At 41.0% G+C, this 10,175-nt stretch overlaps 1 protein-coding gene across 3 annotated transcripts; it reads left to right on the top strand.

Moving 5' to 3' along the window:
• Window positions 1-4,696: 4,696 nt before the first annotated feature.
• FOXL3 (forkhead box L3) lies at window positions 4,697-9,302 on the top strand. Of its 3 annotated transcripts, none has more exons than XM_064461228.1 (4): window positions 4,697-4,897; window positions 5,028-5,156; window positions 6,039-6,105; window positions 6,456-9,302. In XM_064461228.1, exons 2-4 carry the CDS (start codon window positions 5,050-5,052, stop codon window positions 6,936-6,938), a joined length of 657 nt encoding a protein of 218 aa, XP_064317298.1. In that variant the 5' UTR covers window positions 4,697-4,897; window positions 5,028-5,049; the 3' UTR covers window positions 6,939-9,302. The 3 variants fall into 3 exon arrangements, with proteins under 3 accessions (XP_064317298.1, XP_064317297.1, XP_009511446.2); XM_064461227.1 differs by having other exon boundaries at window positions 5,937-6,105; XM_009513151.2 differs by lacking the exon at window positions 4,697-4,897 and having other exon boundaries at window positions 4,983-5,156; window positions 5,937-6,105.
• The last annotated feature ends 873 nt before the right edge of the window (window positions 9,303-10,175 follow it).

The following is a 10,175-nucleotide window of genomic DNA, read 5'->3' as shown; positions in this document are numbered from 1 at the left end:
TTTTGTGCCACTGAGAAGAAGAATACCAAATCACAAGCAGACAAACCCTGAACCTCTCCCTCATGTATTCATATCAAATAGAGAAACTGGGATGTGGCCTTTTAACTGCCAGCGTCCCACCTGCAGAAGGGTGCTGGGCAAACCAAGGGCAGAATGAAAAATTTTGAAAAATCCTCTTAGGTGGACCCAAACCATTTTGTCCAACCTAAACTAATTTTTTTTTTTAAAGCTTTTTAATTCTCTTCCCACCATTTTTGGTTTTAAGTAGAAAATTAGTTTAAAAAAATGAAGAATTTGGTTAATAAATGTCGAAAAGCTAGCAACCTGTCCATGTTCTCCCTCTACTATCTTTGAAGCCATGATCCTGTGGCAGCAAAAAAGAAATAATAAATCGTAGTGCTAATTCATGTGATATTACTCGCCATCAACCCTCAAACTTCAGAGTGAACAGCTCCACCAGGACACCCAGCGCTCCCAGGAGCTGGTCTCACAGACCTGCAGGCTTTCTCCACAGCTCCTGGCTTCTTGCCCACTCGGTGGTGGTCACTTCACTTGTTTGAGAGCTTCTCACTAGAAAAGGATTTGCTGTGCTCTGGGAAAGGGAGATAATGTTAGAAAAAAGAACAGTCCATTGCACTGGAGGGTGATGGAGGGGGGTACCAGGTCTGCACACCAAGCAGACAGGAAAAAACCATCTAAACTCCTCCCTGGCCCGAAGGGAAATACAGTCCGTCCTGGTGACAACGCGGTCGCCGGGCTTCACCAGACTGCAGAAAGCCCTCAGCTTGGCTGGCTGGGATTTCCAAAGAAAACATTTTTGACCAATAGTCACAACCCAGGAGTAGGTAGGAGAAATGGCTTTTCACCCTGAAAACCCGTCTTTTCCTCTTTTTCACTACCAAAACACACTGAGCATCTCCAGAAATGGATTTTTACATATGCCTTGTGAATCTCTATATCTAGCTAGGGCAGGGATAATATGTCTGAGCTAGTTTATATAGTTGCTCTACTATTTACCACTTCTAATGTGATTAATTGTTATTGAAAGTTTCTTATCCACATTCCTGTTTCGGCAGAAACCCGTGCTGTGTTTTATGCATGAGGTTTACACTGCTGCAGCTAGAAGGCATGCAGATGAGGAATGGCTTTCCAAATAATCCCCTAGCTAGGAAATACAAACAATTCTCAGTAAGCTGCAGCAGAAAACCACAAATTGTGGTGCAAATTGTATTTCCATGAAGTTCTACATATGAACACAAAAGAGAAGCAGAAGGGAAAGCAATTCAGCTGATGGACATGGGTGAAACAGAGAGCAATTTAGGATGAAATGCAGGTGGACAGTGTGGCAATCAGCAGCCAAATAGCCAGCCAAGTCTGGGGAACTCTCTTATCCCATATCAGGGCAACCGGGAGAGGTAAGCACCGCCACCTTCATTTCCCCGTCCTCTTCTTTGTTTGCCAAAGCTACAGATCTTGTACTAAAAAGAAAGCAGTTTACTGGTGGTGTAGACTACCCTTGTGTGATCCAAAGGCTGCTGAAGGCCACCATTTGTTTTCACTGATTTAAACTGAAAGAGGGTTAATTTAGATTAAATATAAGGAAGAAATTCTTTACTGTGAGGGTGGTGAGACACTGGAACAGGTTGCCCAGAAGCTGTGAATGCCCCATCCCTGGAAGAGTTCAAGGTCAGGTTGGATGGAGTTTTGACCAACCTTATCTAGTGAAAGATATCCCTGTCCATAGCAGGGAGGTGGTGGTGTTGGACTAGATGATCTTTAAAAGATCCTCTCCAACCCAAGTAATTCTATGATACTATGATAAATTTAAAAGGTTTGGAATAAAGTCCTAAACTGCAAGAGCTCTAGCTCCCAAGTCAGTGAGAGAGAAGGAGAAGCCATGCTGCTGGGAAATTACAGTCTATACCAGTAAGAGGACTAGGATGTCAGCATGCAGTCCTACACACTGAGGTACCTACTGTTATTCTGAGGAGCTATAATTATTAGTAATTCAGCCCTGTTTGGATTTATGACCAGTCTGAATTTCACGTACAATTTTCATAATCTGCATCATAATTACAAAAATTGCAAATAACTTTTTAATATCAACATTAAAAAAAATAGGCAAATCTTTCAAAGCATTTTTATTGCCTATTTACAATCCCAAATCAAGTGGTTTACAACTTTGCGTTCTGAAAATATACAACATAAGAAAACACTAGCCTGGCAAAATTATGCTTTTATGATAATGACAGGGATGAGTTATAGTTGCTCTAGTTAAACTATAATGGCTGCACAGATGCTAGGAAAAAGCTATTGTACAACATGTTTTGCCACCATAAGCATGGCACCTGCTAGCTCCACCACGGTACATATAAGAGCATGTTAGCATTTCTTTATTAGTATTACTTTAAAGGATTATAATTGGACCATAAACATTCACTTGGGGATAAAATATCAGTATGCAGGCTTTAAAGAATACCTTGAGAAATACTCAGCTAGTTTTGCATATTTGGATTTCAGAAGCAGGTTTACGAAAGACAATATATAATTTGTTTCTGATCTTGTAGGACTCAGAAATGGTCTGCATTCTTCCTATGGTCTATAGGAATTTGCAGCAGATGAATTTAGTGATATTTACAGAGCCAGAAACTCAATCCTCCAGCTTACTGCTGTCTATCCGGAAATAATAATATTTATTCATAGGTTATGCATTAGACAAATGGCAATGGCAGAAGTTTCCTGTGCACCTTGCCAAGCTGCCCCTGCACCATCCACCCATGTCCCACTCACTCCAGAGATGCTGCTCCAGGACACCAGTGCTGGTTGTTATAACCCACCTCCATTTGCTGGATTTAGACTCATGAACCAGCCGCTGAGATGGAAATTTAGTCTAAGTGTTATTTTCCACTGAAATGGATGAGGAATGCAGTGGCCATGAGCTCTTGCACAGAGAGTAGAGCTAACTACCAGCCATAATGCACATTATAGATGTGCTAGATATGGGTGAGGTGATTACACTCACCACGGCAAGAAAATACAGGAATTAAGGTAAATAACATTACTAAATGCATGACACTACAATAATTTGCTCTAATTCCTGTTACAGAGAAATTTACCTACTATATACTCTCAGTCAATATGTGAGGATTTTGGTCAAAGTGTATTGTAGAACTTTCTTAGCAAGAAAATTTTCAGAGTATGAAGAACTGAAAAAAAAGGCAGTAACAGGTTGTATAAAATCAGAGTCAACTAACCCGGTTCTGCTTTTTAAAACTTGCTATAAATCAGAAGCAGGACTGTTTGAATTACTGGAAATTTAGTGAGGTAAAATACCTCCAAAGAGAAGAACCACTGATGAAAATCAAAGTGGACATTTACTTGTGTCCCAAGGTTGGCTGGTTTTAGTGAGGGAAAATCTTCCCAAGTCTGTGGCCCAGCTTCTTCTTTACTTTAAACCTTCTCAGTCCAGCCAGATGGAGTATGAATGAAGATCAAACACTATATATTTCATTCTCCACCACTGAATCTGCTCTATCTTACTCAATATTAAAGCACTGCTAATGCCTTAGGCATCGGTAGCTGACCCTTTGTATTAAGACCTCCTCTGCAGAGGATGCCTCATGCATATGCCTATTGATGTATTTTAGAGTGGAGATAATTTTTTATTTGGGGTATCTGCTCTGGCTTTATATTCCCAAGAGCACACCTCTTGTATCTATTTTTTCATGCCAGGTATTTACCCCAGTTCCCTGATATCATGTATTGTTATACTGCACAGAAGAAGCTTTCTTATGTCCATCTTTGTCAAAACTCCAGAAGCCATGTAAGCATCACTTTAAAGGGCTCTTTATCACTTGGATGAATTTTCCCCTAATTGTATCCTTTAACACCAAAAGGGGTTTGGGGACATACCTTGTATGAAAGATATTATAGAAAACAAAAGTTGCATTGCTAGTGGTTCTGCTTTTATATTTCCATTCAGGTAAATCTCCGCACACCAGTTTGCTTTCTCTTTTCCAATACCCATTTCCTCCTGAGGCTAGTTCCTGGGACAGAGCTGTCTTCAAATAATTTAATTGTCACGTGGCATATACCTTTTTAGTCCCCCCTGAAATGGTGCGTGATGCCTTTGGTTTACATCACTTGTTGGAAAACACTCCAAAGCATTGAAAAACTATTAAATTGTTACGGTATTGGATGCCAACACACAGGGCTATTAGTCTAATTCATCCTTCAGATCAAAGCCCACACAGGCAGCTCTCCTGCCTACAGCTATTTTCCTTTTACTTTCCTGCTTGACAGTAGTCCCTCATATCCCTCTGTTCTACTTTCTTTGAACATACACATTTTCCTTTAGTCATGGAAATATAATGTATGTCTATTATACTGTATTATAGATTGCAGATCAGGACAAGCATGTATTACTGCCTGGAACGTCTGTTTATTGTACGTCGGGTTTCTAAAAATAAATAAATAAGAAAGCCACCCTGCTTCGCTGGGGAGAGAAAAATAGGAAGGGGGGGGGGGAACTCGGGGGCTGGGGGGAGCTGTACTCTGTTCTCAAAGTTTAATTTCCAAGTAGAGACCTTGAAGCATGATTTATTAACATCACGCTGTTTGCTTTTGTCACGTTGTGGATGTGGCAGGGGGAGCGCTGGCCCCTCTCCAGCCCGGACCACCCAGCGAGCTGAGCGGAGCTACCGGCGGTGCACACCCCGGTTCAAAGGTTCACCCCCAATTCACCAGCTCCGCCAGTCACCAGCCGCCTGGCTCCGCCACCCCATTGGAGGCAACAGCAATAACAACAATAACAAGCCCCCTAGAAAAATAATATCCGAACAGACGGGCTGTCTGGGATGCAAGAATTGCAAAAACAATCCCCACCCCATCACGGAGAGTATGTGTGCACGGAAGAGAGGGAGCGTGAGGAGGGGGGAGAGAGGGAATGAGACAGACAGAGGGGAGGGAAGAAGGGAGGAGGGAGTCCAAGCTCTGAGAAACATCACTCCATCTCTCTCACTCCACAGGATCTGAGCAAGGAGCAGGACGATGTTTGACAACACGCAGTACCCCTATAACTGCTTCAATTATGATGGGGATGATTATCCTACCTGTAGTTCTGACGAAGAGAAAAAATTCACCAGACCGGCGTACAGGTAAGATGAAGTTTTTCCAAGTCCCCCCCATCTCTGGGGAGGTTTCTGAGCTCTGGGATGGTGGGATCACAGCACTCGGGGAAGCGTCAGACCTCTTCCCAGGTGTGTGCAGTGGGTCTGGCCCCGGTGCAGGCACCGCAGTGGGCAGATTTCCCCCCCTCTCTGTGTTTGAAATGTTCACAATTTGTTTCCTTCTGTGTGGGGTCACAGCAACTCTGGCATGCTGTTGAGCCATCAGACCTCAGATGGTCTCCTCTGACCTCCAGGGGCCCTGGGAAAAGGGGAAATAAATGTGCAACGTGCCAATGGGTGAACTGGGTGCAGATAAACCCCAGTGTGGTGGGAAGGTGCGCGGTGTAGGTGTTCGCAGGGGCAGCTGAAGTCCTAGCCTGAAGCAGGCAAGGTCTCCAGTGACAGAGTCTCTGAGCCTGGTCTGCCTCGCTGCAGCCTTCCAGCTCAGGGAAACTTTTCTGACAGGGTTTGAGGTGGGTGATCTTTCTGTAATCCTCCTGTATCTGAGCGCTCTTCACTGAATGCCAGGGCAAGCAGTCCGGTCAGAACTCAATTGCCTGGAAGTAATGCTTGCGTATGACCCCGGGGGCTCGGGGCAGAGCGGCAGGACCATGCTTGGGGCTTATCCCTGGAACATCTCGGGTCAGGGTGCAGATCCGCTGGCAGAACTTTCAGAAGTGGGATATAGGCACACATGTACCCATGTGGTCCTAAAAAATGAGTATGTGAGTGAGGTGGTGGTGTAACAGCAAGTTTTCCTTTTTTCAGCTATATTGCCTTAATTGCAATGGCCATCCAGCAAAGTCCTTCAAATAAAGTCACCCTCTCTGGCATTTATGACTTTATAATGAAGAAATTTCCTTACTACAGATCAAATCAAAGAGCCTGGCAGAACTCCATCCGACATAACTTATCGCTTAACAGTTGTTTTGTAAAGGTAAGATCAGTAACTGTATGTTTACATATACACTGTGCATGGCTAAAAAAAGATATGCAGGAATAATCTAATCACTAGGAAAGAAGGGAAACAAACAGCTGAGCTGCGAATCACTTAAAATCTCTCTGAGTTGTCAATTATAGAGATAAAGAGTACGTCCTTGTCTGATGCATGCTAATAGATAACAAATTCAAGAGGATGCAGTTTACATCCTATTCATATAAAGAAGGAGAATAGGCTTAAAAGTCGTCATATGTGTTTACACCATTCTTGAATGTAAATGAATGCAGATGTTCAGCAGCAGCATCTGTAACACATACAAATACTGAACTGCCTTTAAATAAATACAGGTTCCCAGAACAGAAGGGAATGAGAAGGGGAAAGGAAACTATTGGAGCTTTGCAACAGGATGTGAATCCATGCTGGATCTTTTTGAAAATGGGAATTACAGGCGAAGACGGAGGAGGAGGAATGTGAAGAGGGAATATAAGGATCAGAGACCAAGCAGAGGGAAAAGTCCTTCATCCCCCGATACATCTTCTATGGACTGTGCTTTAAACAACATTTCCTCTTCTGAAAGTAAACAAGAAAGAATTGAATCAGGACCAAGACTACTGGAGCCTCGTGGGTTTGCTCCAAACAACATGACCAACAGGCAGAGCCTAAGCAATTCCTCCTTAGCAAAATCGGATTCTGAAATTAAATTCAGCATTGATTACATTCTTTCAGCTCCCGACCCTTTGCCTGTCCTGAGATCTCAGTATAATATGCAAGAAAATAAATATCATCTACTGGAGGCCCAGCAAATTAATCTCCAGTTCTGGACAATGTGATGTTATTTATTCGTGGTAACAAAGTCTGAGTTGCAGTGTATTCAGCAGCCTCACGTCACTGAAAATCAGCCACCTGCCTCCTTGTTTTCTTCCCAAGCGGTACTCAGAAAGGGTTACCAATTCACCAGCTGATACTCTGTCTGTACCCAAAGAACTTTGCTAAGGTTAAAGCGTAAATAACAGTTACCAATATCCATTTTCACTATGCTGAAATTAATGAAATTCTAGCTTTGTTTTCTAAACTGTCGTGGATGTCATTTAACACCACAAAGAATTTCCTTTCTCAAACAGAATCCGACAGAAAAGAGACTTGCTTATCACCCGTTGCTTTATTAAAGACAAAGTGAATTTGAGACCACTTTTACTGGTGGAAATTAGGATTAATTCCACTGAAGTATATAGGTCAGAACTTAAGCTGATCTAAAACATTGTAACTCTGTCGACTTACACTGGCTGAGAATGTAGGGGTGGGGGCCTTTGTTTTCTTAAAAGGAATCACAGAAAACCTCTCTGTCTTCCCTTTTTTTTAATTTTAACATCATGTTTCAAACTGTTGTGGAGCATTAATTCATCATTAATTAGAAAATGTAGTTATTAATAAGTGTTGAAAGTATATTTCTATTGATAGTCAGGGCAGAGTTGTTTAAACTGTTGAAGTTGTATTCAAAATAATTCCAAGAAAGCTAATTGCAAGGCTATTGAACTCTGGTAGACTTTGAGGAGTAATGTGACAGAGCCATAGGGCCTCTTAATGCCTTGGTTTTTAAAAAAAAAAAAACCACAAACAACAAAGTCCTTGAACACATTTCATTTAGTAAGTATGAAGGGAGACACGGCTTTGCAAGAAGCTGTATCCAGTGTTGCCCAAAGCCAGCATTCCACCTACCTGCTTGGAGACAAGTTGGGTATTCCTATTAAACAGATTTTTATCGATCCTTCTTGCAAGCAATTACCAAAGTGGTACTTGATACGATTTCAGCAAAGCTGGTGAGATTTATAATTTACAGATAGCAATGTTAGATCATGAGCTCCATTTCTAAAGAAAGCCATTTCATTACCATTTACGTGCAGTGGCGTATTTCAGAGCAGAACCTGATGGACAATGATGAACTGTAATGAGCATTTAAGAACTTGCTTTTATACAACTTGTTCACAATGAATTACTTGCCAGTACCTAACGGCAGCATTAGTAAAGACTCCACCAAATCTTGGTTTTGGCTTGTCTATTACACTCTTCACCTACTGCAGATAAAAGAAAAACAGACAAGGATTCTGGTGGTTTTAAGCAATTATATACAGAGAGATAAAATTATCTTTGCAACATGAACTAAAGGTAAATGAAGGTATATGAGATAAGATTAAGCAAAATTGTGCTAGAGGTATGCTCGGGCATGACTTGAATTTTTATGCAGAAGCTTTGACATTTCACTAAGTTATTTTACATTGTGTCTAATATATACTGTACATTTATACTATATATTCTTATATATTGTTATTGAGAAAGGGAGCAATATCACTGCACTTATATGTTGTAAAAATGCATGATATGTGTTGTCATGATGCTCAAACTCCTGCCATATACGTAAAATTTACCATCAGTGGTATTTCACACTGATTGGTAATAAATGCTCATTTTTTGGAAAACTATAAAACTTGCTATCTTCAGGCATTTCTTTAGCATGCAAAAGTCTTTGCTTCTTCTTCAGAAAAGACAAAATGGAAAATCATGTCAGTTACATCGCTGCATGTCTTCCAAACTTTGAAGGGATGATTTGTTCTGAGCAAATTCTGCCTTCAAATGGGAGCTTTCAATTCTTTGTGAATCAATGTTTATTCTGGGCGATTATCTGAAAGCAAAATTTGACTCATTAGACCTTATTGATCTGCTGTTTACATTGACATCAGAAAAAGAAGAAAACCTCTGGGGTCACTGGACATTTGAAGAAGGACGAGAATTTGCTCCTTTAGTATTTGTGCTCAGTAGTAAATAGGTGTGGGAAGAGCGTGCCTCATTTAGTACTTCAATGTATGCATGCGCTCACGTGTGGGTTGGTATGTGTGCACCTCTAGGATCCTACCTACATTTATATATTCATGCTTTATACGCAGATTTTTTTCTTGATTGTTTTAAACATGGCAATGCTGCGGTTAGGCTGATAGTTATAATGCACATCTGCAGTATATTTGAAATATATATTTTTTGCTGTGAAATGTGCAGATATGATTCTTTCTATGTATTCTTCGTTAATGCTTTTAGCAAAAGGTAACTCAAAGACAGCAAAAGTTCTTACTAAGCATACACCTTACCCAGGTGAACACAGTGAGCTGCTGAGACCAGTGGAGATAGATACAGTTATGGCTACTAAGCAGTATAGGATAAATGTATTAAGAAAGGCAGAAATACAGCCAGGTGGATTTACAGCAAAGGTCCAAAACCATTTTCAGTAAGACGAATTAATATTCATAAATAGCCATGTCCTTTGCTCACAGTAAAGTGCCTGCTAGGAGAGACTGTCATACTTGAGTTTCCCTAACATATAATCAAAGAAATTTGTGTACAAATAGGTGTTAACATTTGTTTTGCAAAGGATATCAATCATATTTCAAAAAATGAAGGGACATATTTCAATTTACCCAGTATATTATATTGTGGTGACTCCAGAAAGGTTTCCAGCACTTACAGTGAATGGCATTTAATATAGAACAACATAACAGGGGTGAGGGCTAGACGTGACCTTATTCAAATGTCGTAGCCATTACAAAGCCATTCCCAATGTAATTATAATTAAATACTTTATGCCTTTCTTGCAAATCCTCTGATCGATCATTGATATTAACATTAATATTGTATTACCCCCAAGCAAATGTCTCCCACACAAGTGTTATGGATCACCAGGTTTCCATTAACAAAGTTGTGAGCTATTGCCGTATGCCGGTCGTGGATAAATTTACGTAAATTACCTTTTCTCAGGGAAAGGGGGAAAAAGTCTAGGTTTTTTTCTTTTTATCCCTGCACTCTGGATCTAGAGATATTTCTTCAGCTCCATCACAGCCTGTCAGCCACTTACATAAAGTCATAACCAAAGAAAAAAGGAAAATATCACAGGAACCTCCCTCTGTGCCTTCTGTTGAGGCAGGTGAATATTCGCCAGACATAGCTGGTTTGGTACCGGGGTTAAGAGCTGAGCTGAAGCCAGGACTGAGCAGTGCAGGGCAGGGGTCTGCACCCCACCAAGG

The sequence above is a fragment of the Phalacrocorax carbo genome, chromosome 10, assembly GCF_963921805.1.
Source record: "Phalacrocorax carbo chromosome 10, bPhaCar2.1, whole genome shotgun sequence".
NCBI classification, from domain to species: Eukaryota; Metazoa; Chordata; class Aves; order Suliformes; family Phalacrocoracidae; genus Phalacrocorax; species Phalacrocorax carbo.
The sequence above is the reverse complement of the archived record's forward strand: the minus strand, read 5'-3'. Positions and strand labels throughout refer to the sequence as shown.